Source organism: Pelophylax lessonae, assembly GCF_965119305.1.
Source record: "Pelophylax lessonae genome assembly, chromosome: 1".
NCBI lineage: Eukaryota > Metazoa > Chordata > Amphibia > Anura > Ranidae > Pelophylax > Pelophylax lessonae.
In genome coordinates, this window is record NC_138768.1 from 233,786,730 (window position 1) to 233,802,497 (window position 15,768).

At 41.6% G+C, this 15,768-nt stretch overlaps 1 protein-coding gene across 1 annotated transcript in view; it reads right to left on the bottom strand.

Annotated features, from left to right (window-relative positions):
• Positions 1–15,768, bottom strand: part of OGFOD2 (2-oxoglutarate and iron dependent oxygenase domain containing 2) — a 49,023-nt gene that overhangs the window by 16,272 nt on the left and 16,983 nt on the right. Inside the window, exons 3-5 of the mRNA XM_082243355.1 lie at positions 11,930–12,040; positions 11,421–11,520; positions 7,383–7,507 (exon numbers count right to left, since the gene is read on the bottom strand). Of these exons, the coding sequence (XP_082099481.1) occupies positions 7,383–7,507; positions 11,421–11,520; positions 11,930–12,040 (336 nt within the window). The remainder of the gene's footprint in view (positions 1–7,382; positions 7,508–11,420; positions 11,521–11,929; positions 12,041–15,768) is intronic.

A 15,768-nucleotide genomic window follows, 5' to 3' on the forward strand; every position in this document is an offset into this window, starting at 1 on the left:
AAGGATGCGTGGTGGAAGAATAGAGGGATGAAACCCATAGTTCAAGTAGAACGGAGTCTGCTTGGTCGTACTGTGGGTTGCGTTGTTGTAGGCAAATTCTGCCAGAGGGAGAAGATCCACCCAATTATCCTGTTGGTAAGAAGTGTAACAACGTAAATATTGCTCGATGCATTGGTTGACTCTTTCAGTCTGTCCGTTGGTCTGCGGATGGTAAGGAGAAGTGAGCTTCCGCTCGATCCGTAGTATGTGACATAGTTCTTGCCAGAACTTGGAAATAAATTGTGATCCACGGTCAGACAGAAGAGTTTTTGGGATACCATGTAACTTAAAGACATGTTTCATCAGGAGTTCTGCCGTTTGTTTGGACGAAGGTAGTCTGCGAATAGCAATGAAATGTGCCATTTTTGTCAGATGGTCCACTGACACTAAGATGGTATTAAATCCTTTGGAAGGAGGCAATTCCACTATAAAGTCCAAGGACACAAATTCCCATGGAGTTTGGGGTATTGGTAGACTGCATAGTAGACCGGATGGTCTCGTAGTGTCAATTTTGGACCTGGCACAGACATTGCATGAAGAGACGAATTTTTGTATAGATGTTTTCATGTCAGGCCACCAGAATTGCCTGGTAATCAGATTAAGAGTCTTTGTCATACCCATATGTCCTGCCATAGGCACATCATGCGATAATTCCAAGATCTTGGTGCGTATGGTAGGTGGTATGTAAAGTTTGTCGTTGTAGTAGAGGAAGCCTTCTGCATCAGTATTTAGTTGTGGTGGGGGTGAATCCAAACTTATACCATGCAAAACCTCTTCCTTCAAGGAACGGACAACTCCAATAATGCGTTTGTGAGGTATTATAGGAACGGAAGGGATTTCGAAGTAGTTTTCTTCAGTTAGTCGTGATAGTGCATCCGCCTTTTTGTTCTTATCTGCAGGTGTGTAGGTCACTAGGAAGTTAAACCTTAGAAAGAATAGTGACCATCGTACCTGTCGGTGCGAGAGAGTTTTGTTAGTCTGAAGATATTGGAGATTTTTATGGTCCGTGTATATAAGTATTGGTAATTGGGTGCCTTCGAGTAGATGTCGCCAATTCTCCAGAGCCAATTTTATAGCAAGCAGTTCCTTTTCACCCACGGGGTAATTTATCTCTGGACTGCTTAGGGATTTAGAAAAAAAGGCGACTGGATGAAGTGGTGAAGTGTGAGTTGGTCGTTGGGAGAGTATTGCTCCTACTGCCATGTTTGACGCATCTACTTCCAGAATGTATTGGAGGGATGGGTCTGGATGGCGTAGTATGGGAGCAGAAGTAAACCTTGTCTTTAACAGGTGAAAAGCTTTATTTGCTTCATCTGACCATTTGAATGTTTTTTTAATGCTAGTGAGCTGTGTGAGGGGTCTCACAATGGCAGAGAAGTTTCTAATGAACTTCCTGTAGAAATTCGAAAATCCAAGGAATCGCTGTAGCGCCTTGCGTGTGGTTGGTGTAGGCCAATCCTGAATGCAGGATATCTTACTCATGTCCATCTCGATTCCTGTTTTGGATATGATGTAGTCTAGAAACAGTACCTCTTCTTTATGAAACAAGCATTTTTTCAGTTTCACATAAAGGTTGTGTGCAAGCAATCTCGATAATACTAGTCTTACATGTCTTATGTGTTCAGACAGGGATCGTGAATATATAAGTATATCGTCCAGATATACCACAACACAGACATCTAGTAAGTCTCTGAAAATATCGTTTATAAATCGTTGAAAAACTGCAGGGGCGTTGCATAGCCCGAATGGCATTACAAGATATTCAAACAATCCGTATCTGGTTCTGAATGCAGTCTTCCACTCGTGTCCATCACGGATTCGAATGAGATTGTATGCTCCTTTCAGGTCCAATTTTGAAAAATAGGTAGCTCCACGCACCTGCTCAATGAGCTCAGGGATAAGCGGTAGAGGATAGCGATCTTTTATTGTAATAGCATTCAATTGCCTATAGTCGATGATAGGCCTGAGACTTGAGTCCTTATTGCGGACAAAAAAGAGTCCTGCTGCTGTGGAAGAAGTGGAAGGTCTAATAAAACCTTTTTCCAAATTCTCATCCAAATATTTTTTGAGATGGGAAAGTTCATCCTGTGAAAGAGGATAAACATGACCGAACGGCAATTTGCTATTTGGGAGTAGATCAATGCTACAATCATAGTCTCGATGGGGAGGTAGTGCTTGAGCATTTTTCTCAAGAAAAACCTCAGAGAGATCCTGATAACATAGTGGTGCAATCTCATCTGTCACCACCGACAGGATCTTCCCGAAAGACGGGAGGTTACACGTACCCTCGCAATAGCAAGAGAGGAAGGTCAGGGTCCGTTCCTTCCAATCTATGGTTGGTTGATGTGTGTGCAACCAGGGAAGTCCCAAAACAATGGGAAAGTGGGGTGAAGGTATTAGATCGAAGGTAGTGGTCTCCATATGAGACCCGTTAGTAGTGACTAGGAGTGCCTGTGTCTGATCAGTGATCGGACCAGAGGATAAAGGAACACCGTTGATAAGACTCACTGAGACAGGTTTAAGTTTAGAAATAATAGGAACTTTATTTAAAGCAGCAAAACGTATGTCAATATAATTTCCACAAGATCCTGTGTCAATCATGGCCTTAGTAGTAATCCTGTTCTGGTCCCACTGTAATGTTAAGCAAACAGAAAGGTAAGGGTTAGTGATTGAAGTTGTCAATCCCCCTAGGAGGACATGTGAACACTCACCCTTCTTTTTGTAGACTAGGGGACAGACGTTTATCTTGTGATCCGGGGATGCACAGTACAAGCAGAGATTACCAGATCGTCTTCTGGCTCTTTCCATAGTTGATAGAGGTGGGCGTATGGTTCCTACCTCCATAGGAACGGGGTCAACGGCCGAAATCCGAGAAGAACTGGATAATGGCATTCCCATTTTCTCAGCCTTTCTTTCTCGTAGTCTTCTATCTATGGTGATACTGAGTTGTATCAATGCATCCAGGGTTTTTGGCAGATCCGCTCGGGCGAGCTCGTCTTTAACGGCCTCTGATAGGCCAAGCCTAAATTGGGTTTTCAGAGGTGCATCATTCCATTCTGAATCAAGGGTCCATCTCTTGAATTCTGCGACAAAGTCTTCTACAGGTCTCCCACCTTGTTTCAAGGATCTTAATTGAAGATCGGCAGTACTCTGCCTATTGGGATCATCATATAGGCTAGTGAGTTCTGCTAGGAACAAGGCATAGGAGTTGAGAAGCTGATCGCTTTTCTCAAAAAGAGAGTCTGCCCAGGCCCGAGGATCGCCTGTTAGGTAAGAAATAATAGTACAAACCTTAATGTGATCAGTAAGGTAGGTACGGGGTTTTAGCAAGAAAAGTAACTCACATGCGTTTTTAAATTCGCGAAATTTTTTGCGATCGCCTGTAAATACCAAAGGAGGATTTATTTTGGGTTCAGGGGACTGAGCAGTGGTAAGTTGTGTCAGTCTAATTACCTGCTGCGACAGAGCCTGATTGTCTTCTTTTAATTCAGCAAGTGCGTGTATTAACGCAGTTACTTACTGTTTTAATTGTGTCATCTGAGTGGTTATTTCTACTGAATCCATTTGGTGTTCGTTCAATCTGTAACGCTCCTGCGTTTTATGTATGATGTGGATTTTCAGCTGCAGAAATATTCCACTTCAGTAGTCATGTAGAGAAACGCTGAGACACCAATCCCAACTCCCAATGACTCATCATGTGTGGATGATCTCAATTCAGCAAGTAAATACACACACTCAATAAGATGTTTCCTAGAGTGACTTATGTATATAGTAACACAGTGATGATAGGCTGAAGAGACAGGTTGGGTAGAGATGGTAGATGACAGACACTTGAAAGGAAATGTTCTTGAAAGTGAGATAGTAGCAGATGGGATGCAGATAGGTTTAGCAATCATGTATGGTAGCAGATGACAGAGTAGCAGGTGGACATACAGGAGAGATCAACCCAGTGCAAGAACAGGTGGTAGTAGGCTCAAGAGCTAGCAATCTTAGATAATCCAGATGTAGTAATAGTCCTTAGTATGCAGAGCTAGATAGTGTAAGCTTTAGTATGAAGGTTATAGAGGTTTCCCCTGTGGGGTACTTATCACTAATAGCAATGTGGCAGAGGAGAGGTTCGGCAAGAGCGGATGATCCGGTAGCGGGATACAGGGATCAGCGCAGCGTGGTTCTGACAGCGAGGTATGCTTGCAAGCATGAGAGCTTCAAGACAGGTTAGCATCAAGGCACAAAGCAGTTTGAATGAACACATGTGAGTGAGAGCCGGCGATCTAAATAGCCATCCAGTCCGGCGCTCAGTGATGACAGCATCAGTCTTAAAGGTGAATGCGCACCTTACCAAAAGAGAATGGTGGGGCGCATACACTTATGAAAGAGTAATTAGGGTACCCAAAGGTACCAGAACATTACAGGAACCTGTCCTGTTAAACTGCTGTTTGGTCTTGGCCACCATGCTGCAGCTCAGTTTTAGGGTCTTGGCAATCTTTTTATAGCCTAGGGCATCTTTATGTAGAGCAATGATTCTTTTTTTCAGATCCTCAGAGAGTTCTTTGCCATGAGGTGCCAGAATGAAATATTTACAAAAATGTGAGGGGTGTACTTACTTTTGTGAAATACTGTACTTCCCCAAGTCCTTTCCTGAAGGTCGAACTCTGTACACTCCCTTGGCAAATAGCCCTTCTATATCCCTATTTTTAGTACCATTCTACCAGCTACCTTTTCGGTCCCAAAGATTCGCCTTTACCTTGTTTCTCTTTCCTATGTCTTTAGCTCTTTTCTTTTTTTTCCTTCTCTTCCTGACCACCTTTGGTCTCTCTTCTCTTGCTCCCCATTGTATTTTACTAGGCCACATCAATATTCCTTTTACCATAGGTTCGGGCAATTTGTTCCATGTTGCTCTGTACACCTGTTATTCACACTTCACCATGTGAATTATTTGTCCTTCTCAGTCAATTTTTTTTAGATATACATTTTGTTTAGTCTTTTTCAATGGTACGACTTCCCCGCTGTGATTGTACGCTCTGCATCTGACCTATATTTAGCAGGGGGCTTGATCCTTGATTCTAGTTAACTGTATTTTTTCTTATAGATATTGTAAAACAAAGGTATTTTCATCTCTAAACCTTCACAATTTCATCCAAAACTAGAGATACAATTTATAGTTTCTGTTGCACCAAACCTACATTTTGAAGTTTTTGAGGTCCTGGCCTGCTAAATTTGAATAAATCCTTCTGTCTATGGCAAGTGTCAGGGAAAACGAATGCAACAAGAAAAGTAGCTTGGAAATTATAACCAATGTTTAAAGACTGAATGCATAAAAATTCTGCAACAAGTGTACATGACTACAGTAAATGCCACTTACTTTAGCACTTAGTCATCACCATATGTATAATAATCTAAACGCTTGGTACCTGCCAGTTGCTGTAACTAAGTTTTTTTATTTTTTTCAGAAGTATGGAAGTGCATTTATAGTTACAAGTCCAAATATGGTTCATTAAATAAATAGGAGGAATAGTGACAGTCTCTTGTGTGCTTTTGCTATATACATAAATTCCAAAATAAGTTGCCAAGAGGTTGTTATAACCGTAAGGCTGGGGAGCTTACCCCAAACTTAAGGCGAAAGTAGAGTTACAACATAGGTCCCAAATTTTATGGAATTTTGGGGGACAGTTTCTATTCACATATATAGCTTTATCATAAGGTTATCTCTAATCACTGGGCTACAGTAGTAAAGGTTGGACAGGTTGGACATTTAATAGCTATGGCTTTATGAGCCATAAACAAACTTCCTCATAAGAATATTCTAGTATATTGTGGTGAATATTCTTCATCTTGTATACCAAATAAACAAATGTCAGGTATACAGGAAAGAGGGAGTTGCAGTAAGCTAGTGAGCACAGTTTAGCTTTCTGACAAAAGTTATATATAATCTGATAACCCCAAACCATGTGCATGAAATCTGTCTGGGGTTCATTACATTGTATACAGTTTGGGTGAAGCCATACATTCCATTTGTATAGTCAAACAGGAGATAGGTATTGTGATGGCAGTCACTTTGGGCAGAGGGCTTGTGGCACCCAGATTATCTTAGAGAGGTCAGAAAAACTCCTTGTCAATCTTCCCCGGCCCCTCCTATGTGTAAGTCACCCTGTGTATATTAGGGGTACAGGGTGACCAAGAACCCCAGTTGGGTCTTCACTAATCAGACTCACTGTACAACCACACCGGACTCAGCATTTCGTTTTACCCCTGTTATCTTGGTTCTATATGTGTGGTTTGGGTTGAAAGAATATTGTAGGCGTGTCTCATAGACCATGACTAGTTTGAGGTGGGATGGGGTTTGGTATTGTTAAGTGTCTGTATCCCATTGTTCTATTGTTTCTGTCTGCATTGGGATCTACCTATTTCGGGATGTATATGTGTATGTGGATTGGCTGCTAAAGGGGAGGGGGGATTGTCCCAGAGTGTATATTGTGTCAGTATTTGAATAAAAAGTCTTATGCGTCTTACCACCCTACACTGATGTCCCGACAAGTGATTGGGTGGGCTAAGGAATCTTGAATTGTGCTGGTATCAGGCAAGGGAAGCTTATACGGCGGACATACTCTTCCTAAGTACCGGGTCCGTTACAGGTATGTTTGGTGTATAATATACAATTGAATACATTTCTTACTAACCACTGGTGAAATCATATGTGAGGAGCATATATCATCCCATTCCTCTGTAGACATATTAGGTAGCCGAGTCTGTCATTTAGGGTAAAGTACATTCACACCACATGCAATGGGACTTTGTTGGGCGGCTATACCAGCGCAGTCCAACCGCATGACAAAGCAAATGCCTTGTCTCCCTATCTGCTCAGTTCACATCACATGCGGTGGTGTGCAGTGAAAAAGAGTACTGTACAGTGCAAGGCAATCCACTGCCTCGCATTGGGTGGCTGGCAATTGAACGTTATGAGATGTCTGTGTAACAACTCTATAAAGTTTGTTTTAAAAAAAGGGAACAGTGCAATGCACCAAGATTGGCGCATCAGCACTGCATGGATCTGTAGAGCCACACAACATACCAGCTGCAGCATTGAATATTCCCCCTGGTGAATATTAACCCTCTGGGGCCCTTGCTACTTGTTATATATTAATAAACGTTAGTTGTACAGCACATATAGTATTTTAAGGACACTTCTACTCTTTTAAAAGAGGTCATTCGATTTCTGACCCCTATTTGAAAGGCAAGGACCAGCTCAATGATGAGAGGTGGCAGGTGCTTGACAAGGCAGCACTCGTTCAATAGGCTCAATGCAAACCATAAGATGGATCGTGAAATATAAAAACTGTAAGTACCCCATAATTATTCATAGTGTTTGGGCGTCCTTTCGCCAGTGGTGATCTTTCAAAATGTTCAAGCTCTTCCACAAAGTCTTTACAAAACTGTGGAACAAATACAGGGAGTCGATATATCCTTTTATCTATGAAAAAATACAACAGTTTAATGTATAGGAGGCATATTTTAATTTCAGAAACACTGCAAGGATTTTACAAAACCTAAAGTGGTATTAATTCCAAAACTAAAAATGTTAAATATTGCAGCTTACCAATCATTAGATGTGATGGTTGCATTAGTTTTCTTTTTTTAGGCTTTTTCCCCTCTCTTTTTACCTGGTGATCTGGCCAGTAACACGCCTCCTGTATCAGGGTGCCTGCACTCTGGATGAAGGAGCAACAGAGAGACCCTTGGACAGCAGCATTGTCAGTCTTGGGGGAGGGTAATGCTAGATGAACTAGCAGATTTATATTCACTAAAAAACTCAGGACAAGCTTCAGGGAACACTTTAGGATCTGTTGTCACATTAAAAAGCAGCTTTGCAGTGCGACAAAGGCACATGAAAAATAGTCCCTTTGAAATCCTATGTAACTGTTCACATCACTGCGCTTCAGGTGCACTGCATTTTAAAAAATCCTCCATTATGCATCCTTGTAAGTCAATAGGAACGCATCAAAAACACACTGAGGTGTGTGTTTTTGGTGCATTTTTTTAAATTACATTCTCATGTTTCATAGGTGCAGTCTGGGAGTAAGGAAACCAGAAAATGCACCAAGAACACATTAAAAACGCATACCGTCTTTTTAAGGGCACAGTAACAGTTTTCTTTTGGGATAAAGGTTTTACATAAACAAATAAAAGCTGATCATCATAAGCACCCCTGTCATTGTTAAATGGTTTGTCCCAACCCTCCAACTGCTACATCTGCAGGACAGCTTGTTCTGTTGAAAAACAACAGACTTTCTGGCTAGACCACTGGGTGAAAATAAAGGGGAAAAAAAGCCTAAAAAAGAAAACTAATGCAACCATCACATCTAAGAATTGGAATGCTGCACTATAATAAATGTTTTCTGTTGGTTTGGTTGCATGATAGAATAAAGCTTTGAAGTATAACTAAAGGCAAAAGTTGTTTTTTAGTTTTGTATAGAGTGCAGATGGATTAGAACACCTGTCAGTTTTTATTGCTGGGTGTGCCCCCATTGAAGGGGATTCACCCTCTCTATTTTTCCTTTTTACAATTATCATCAAAAGTAAAAGAAAATCCAAAATTTTGGGTTGTCCCCAGAAAAGTGCTAGAGGGTAAATCTTCCGATGGGGACACTCGTTCTAGTGACCTGGGGTCTGTTAAGAAATTCCATTAATTTGCAGGGATTGAAAATGAAAGACAGAAGCTGTTTGGTTGCCATGGACAAATGCTCCAGATTCTGGCTGTTTTTAGTAAATTCCCCTCTATGTGTAATTATTCCTCTGTTTTAGACTGTGATCTGTAGTAGTTCTTCAATGAGCACCGAAGATCTCCCAATATCAGCTAACAGGAACTACCTCTAAAGCCAAAGAAGCCTAAAGAGTTTGATGACACAACGCGTAGGCGGAGCACTGAGACCTGTCACTTTTCTTTTCCAGACGAGAGAAGGAAAGCAGAAGCCAGTTTTTAGACAATAGATCTCAGGCAGTGTTTACACATAAATGGCGAGAGGTGAAAGCTGTCACTGCTCTTTGGTATAATCAGTGTAAAGTATGACTTGATTTTAAAATGTGAGTGCATTTTGATAAAAGTTTTTATGGTTGCTTTTATACAAATGGAGAACAATATGGATTTCCTATTTTTTTCTTTTTCAGCTTCATTTATGAATCTGTGGTGAACCATTCGGTGGAGTAAATTGTCATTCTCAGATACAGCCTGTCCCGCCCATAAAGGGGACCATGCGTGTCTGACATTTAATGATTTAAAGCTCTAGCGATTAAGGTGAGCATTGGTCTACAAGTGCGAAGGTGGCTGTTGCACACACAGACTCGTCATTCGCTAACACTTATGGACATTTTTTCACAAGCACTGATATTTTGAGATATTTTCATTAAACATTTTGAGCACTGTAAGCACTTTGGGTCTATTGCTTTTATAATTGTACTATAGCATGTTGACCCCTTTATATATATATATATATATATATATATATATATACCCATACATCTAAAGTAAGTTTGTGGGGGAGGATGTGGTTTTGAATATACATCAACCTTGCTGCTATACTATTTTCAGCCCAAGAAGGCGGCCTGCAATCTGAGATGTGCTCCATTTCCTTCTACAGGACAAAAGCTTATTACAAGATGATTTATCCTTACAAATGGTGCATTCAAAGATAAATCCAGACAGAAGTATATAGCGCTTACATATTATTACTGAGTTATCTGGATGCCTCTTTTAAAGGCATCTCAAGGCAATTTAGTTCATATCCATTGAATCGACTGCTGGCATGAGGAATGCAGCAATTTGTACTACTAGACATGTTTTGTATTCTTTTTGAAAATGTGAAGAAGAAATGCATAAGACACTGGGTATGTTTTCAAGTAATGTTTTAATGTTAGTTTCTTGCCACAAATGCTTACGTCATCTGGTCGTATCATTACTGGCTCTTTGAAATCCTGTACATATGATGATATGTCATCAATAAACAGATTTTTTTTAAAAGGGTCCTTGTCAGCCTAGGAAACTGAGTGTGTTACTGGCAGGATCATCAGGTAAAAAAAAAAAGGATGATTCAGTAACATGCACAAATCCAGAATATTGCTGCCCTCCTTGGTATCTTTATTGAAGTTTTAAAATGACATCTAAACAACAGATGCAACTCTGAACAGGGGAACCTCTGAATAAAATTCATAGATGGGATCCACAGATGGGTGCTCTGGCTTCGATGTCCTTCAGACAATAAGTGAGCAAACAAATCCAGTAAATGATCCGGCAACTCCAAATCCATATAGCTGTGATCAAGGCGGTTTGCCGAAACATGTTAGCTTTCCTGTATACTCTTTTCATGCAACAAATATATTTTCTATATGGATTTGGAGTTGCCAACTCACTTACTGGATTTGTTTAAAATGACATCACAGGTATGATGGCAACACTAAAAGGCGATGTGTTTCGCGCTAATTTCAGCGCTTACTCAAACCTCCCATGAGGTTTGAGTAAGCACTGATTTTAACACGAAACGTGTCACCTTTTAATGTCCCTGTCGTACCTCTGATATAATTTTAATGCTTCAATAAAGATACCAAGGAGGGCAGCAATATTCCGGATTTGTGCATGTTACTGAATCTCACAGATGGGATGTGCAGCACCTTGGGTTCCAGTTCACAACATGTAAGAGCCCATCACTCACCTAGAGTAGCATTACTTTGGCTTTAAAAACAAAGGGAAAAAAAGCCTGAAAAAAAAATGAAAATGAGTGCAGCCACTACATATAAGGACTGATGAACTGCAACATATAAAAAATGTGTTTCTGCGTTTAGATATGGGTTTCTGTTGGAGCAAACTGATCTATTCATCAAACTACTCCATTTTTAATAAGTGCAAGCAGCAATTTTTTGAAGCGGAACTAAAGAAAGAGATACCCATCTTTCCAACGGTCCCTCCAGTGTCAGCATTTTCTCCTGTGTGCCAGTTTTCTGGCCTCTTTATTGAATGACATTACACCTGCGCAAGCCCAACAACTAGTCATCCCACCACACAGAACCAGCCCGGCAGCTGTAAGCTGAGCTGTGCATGGGATCGCTATGATCAGGCAGGTATGTGTAGCTTATAGCAGAAAAGGTATTGCATGTCTCTTCTGCAAATAACTGCAATATAAAGCATGCCTGCTCACAGCAAATTAAAGCCAAACTTTAGTTCCACTTTAAATCAGCAAGGCCGGGAGCAAGTCTTGCATCTTCACTCCGTTGCTTGGCATTATGTCTTTCCTAACACTTTTGCAAACTTCTGGGGGCGAAACATCTTCTGCCCATATGCCTCTGTTATTTTTACTACATACAATCGGTCTATGGAGATTTAGATTTAACAATACCTGGAATGGAATCAAGGAGGTTTAATAGACCGTCCAGACTAGCATGGGGAGCCTGGCAAAAACGGACAGCTTCCAAAAAGTCTGCAGATAAAAAGGACTCCTTTAAAAAGCAAAGGTGAGAAAGAGACAATTAACCACAATTTAAAAATGTGCATTTGCTTTTAACACTTTATGAGCCCTTTTTAAAATGTCATTTATTGGGATGCTAAGATTTGTTCCCTCTCTCTCCACCCCTGTTCATTACTGGATTCACACCTGAAAATGGTTATGTGATTCGTGAGCATTTTTTGTGCATTTACCAGGAGGCACAGATGTTTGTTAGGCAGGAAATTGCCCACTTTTTACATATTCCCACTAAAATCTATTGGGACCGAACAATGTGTGTGATAATGACCAAAAGAAGCTCATGTGCTTTTCTGGGCATTTAGTGACATGGATTTACGTGAATATATGGTGTCGAGCATTGAAGCACTTCTGGAAACATACTACAAATTTATATTCAGACTTACCTGCAAGACATACAACTCTGGATGCAATGGTTTATAATGGAGTGCAATGTCTGATTTTCTTTGCATTAACTCCTCAGCTAATTTCATTCTTCTTTCAACTTCTTTCTTTACCTGGGGAAATAGTAATTCTATAAAACAACACAAGTCATATGTCAAAAAGCAAAATACCTGCCTGAAAAGCCTCAAGACTTGTTTTTTTTTTTTTTATTTAATTCCGGGCTACATACCAGTCCCTGGCCTGAACCTATTCAATGAATATGACTGCACTAGAACTGCTAATATAAAGCCAAGGAGTCAACAACGTATACTGTAGCTAAACCTTTAATTAAATATCCTACCTAATAGCAGAATGGACTTACTACAATGGCATGAGTGCAAAAACATTTACAAGAGGGCTAATCTGACCAGGAAAAAGTCGTTTAATAGAAATGCAGGCATGTTGTCAATATAAACTTCTTTATGCCGTTTAAAACAATATTTTTTTAAATTTTAGCCTGAATTATGTTTTATGTCACATCCCTGACAAAAATAAAACTGAAATTCCTGTGGTACTAAGCATCATTGCTTTGCAATTTTATTGCCTTTTAAAAATTCTCCCAGTCCCACAACCCTCATGTTGCTTTTCCCTGGCCTGGAGCTCCGCCTGATGGTGAGCTTTAGTATTGCAGTTCCACCAGGCAACTATAACAATGATGCCCAAACAGACCGTAACTAGGAAGGCAAACTTAGCTCTCCGTGTGATTGTAAGTGACAGTAAGCTGCGGGTCATGCTCTTTCTCATAAAGAGGGTGGGGAAGGGGGGATTCCTTTCTTGACACAAAGGTCCAAAGATTTGGAAGCATTTCATTTTCCATGGTTGTCACCTAGGCAATGCATAATATAGTAAACATGTAAAGAAAGAAATTTAGAGCCAGCAATTGCTCACTTTCTTCAGAAAATGCTAGCTGCCTGACGTTCTTTGGCTTGGCTTCAAGAATTTCTGTGTAACTGACCAGAACAAACATGCAGCTAATGAAGCCAGAAGAAAGTCAGAACTGACAGCCACACTTTTTCCAGGTCACTGACAAAAGTATTGAAGTATTCGAATCCACATGGCCAGGCAACTAGCATTTTCAGAGAGTACAGTGATAGCGGCCTGCATATATTCTCAGCACAGGTTTCCTTCAATTGTATATGTACCAATGTGGCTCAGCTGCTAAACTATACATATATGAACCCTGTGATCACGTAGATACAGCCCTCTATGCCACAGGTGTCAAACACAAGGCCCGCGGGCCGAATCCGGCCCTCCAGGCCTTTTCATGTGGCCTTCACACCTCTCCTGCAGCTGCAGGAGAGTTCCAGCCCTCTTTTGGTCCTCCTCTAGACCCTGCACTCTCTGCTTCCCCCGCAATGCCCCAGCTTCTTCCCAGCAGCAGCACAAGGTAAGTGGGGATGTACTGTGCTGTAAGGGAGGGTGGGGAACTCTTGACTTCTGATGGTGGGGTGCTCTGGACAACTAGTCTTACAGATTCAACCAGCCCTTTGAAGGCAATCATAATGCTGATGCGGCCCGAGAAGAATTTTAGTTTGACACCCCTGCTCTATGCAATCCCTTGTGGCCTTCTTGGTATACACTGATTAACCATAACATTATGACCACTGACAGGTAAAGGGAATATCTTGTTACACAGGCATCTGAAAATTGGTGGGATATATTAGGCAGAAAGTGAACATGTTGTCCATAAAGTTGATGTGGTGAAAGCAGAAAAAAAATGGGCATCACAGTGTGTTGTGTATGGGGCTGCAAAGCCCATGGTGACCCGTGTCCACAGCCAAAAGCTTCTACAATGGTCCATGATCATCAGAACTGGACTATGGAGCAGTGGAAGAAGGTGGCCTGGTCTGATGAATCCCGGATGCACCAGGATGCGTTAAAAGAAGGCAAGTCGGCAGAAGCAGTGTGATGCTTTGGGCAATGTACTGCTGGTAAACCTTGGGTCCTGCCATTCATGTGGATGTTACTTTGGTGTCCATGCCTCAATGGGTCAGGGCTGTTTTAGCAAAATGGGCGCCATGCTCATTATTAGGTGGGCGGTCATAATGTTATGGCTGATCGGTGTAACTTTGCATTAGTGAGCATAAATAGACAAAACGTATTTGTCAGTAACAATAATACTATATGTTCTACCCTGTTATTTTATTTAAAACATAAGCATGTCACATAGGGCATCTGTTTAAGCCCCTCTGATTGCCAGATCTCCTGGTAGGAAAAAGCTGCTTAAAAACTCGATAAAAGCTGCTAACTGCACACGTTTAGGTGCGTCTAGAGTTTGAGCTTTTAGGCCTCTTACACACGATACTCCTGTTTGAGCATCTCCCTTTTCAGCCGTAATTTTTGTCTTATTGAAAAGTACGCATTTGAGCGCACATGCGTTCGCGCAAATTCGTTTCTCTGAATATGAAAACTTTTTTTCAGATCAACAGTATGATCGTGTGCGTTCATTTGATCACATTTGCATGTATTTGCGTGCAAATGCGTCTATTAGGCATAAATTACTGTCCAAAAATGCAGATTTTTCTATTTTGTTCTTACTGAAGAATACGTGGCGCTCATTAACGCGCCTGTGTGCATAGGCACATTAAGAATGAATGGGCTCTATTTTAGCTCATAAAAAAAACTGAATTTTTGTAAAATCTTACCTGTAAAATTCCTTTCTCTGAGTCCTCCGACAGTCGCCGCCATCTTCATATTCGTCACAATGGGTATTAGACTTTGCTCCGTAGGAGTAGCTAGGCAACAGAATATGTCAATATTAAAGCTTTTAACATATCCCCACCCCAGGGGGTGGTCCCCTCAGTCTATACCCTCCTGCTTCCTGTTTCCTACTTCAGTTTCAGTGGAATAGCAGTAGAGTACCTAAACCCCAAAAGAGGGGCGGGGGCGGCGACTGTCGGAGGACTCAGAGAAAGGAATTTTACAGGTAAGATTTTACAAAAATTCAGTTTTCTCTTACGTCCTCCGACAGTCGCCGCCATCTTCATATTCGTCACAATGGGGACGTCCCAAAGCAGTGCAAACATGAGGGGTGGGAAACGCAGCCGCGCCTAAAGGCAACGCAGTTTCCACATCAAAGAAAGTAACCTTACCAAAGTAAGGAAACCAGCTGGGCAACATGAGAAAAAACTTGCTCAACGGGAGCAATAACCCAGGAAAAAAACAAATAACCCAGGGATAAAAAGAAATCCCAAACAGCCCAAAGGTCCAAAACAAGGGACCCTAAGGAACCGCCGCACTAAGAACCTTGCGGCCAAAGGAAGCATCTGCCGATGCTTGAACATCCACTCCGTAGAATAGAGTGAAGGTGTGCACGGTCGACCAAGTCGCCGCCTTACACACCCGGGCCACAGAAGCCCCATGACGACAGGCCCAAGACGTACTCAGAGATCTGGCAGAGTGCGCCTTCACAGGCATAGGGGAAACTTTTCCCTGCAAAGCATAGGCCTGTTCAATGGCCTGTCTGAACCAATTGGCGACGGCAGAAGCCGACGCCGCTACGCCCTTCCGAGGACCCCCGGAAGGACAAACAAGAATCCGACTTGCGAAAAGATTCAGACGATTTTAGGTAAATCCTAATCGCCCGAACAACATCCAAGGAGTGCAACTCCACCTCCATCGGATGTTTAGACTTCGCGCAAGACGAAGGCAAGACAATGTCCTCATTGAGGTGAAATTCCGAAACCCTCTTCGGAAAAAAAGAAGGGTTAGGTCGCAAGACCACCTCAACCAAGTGAGTGACCAGATACGGACATTTGCAGGACAAGCTGCCAGCTCCGACACTCTGCGAGCCGAAGTGATC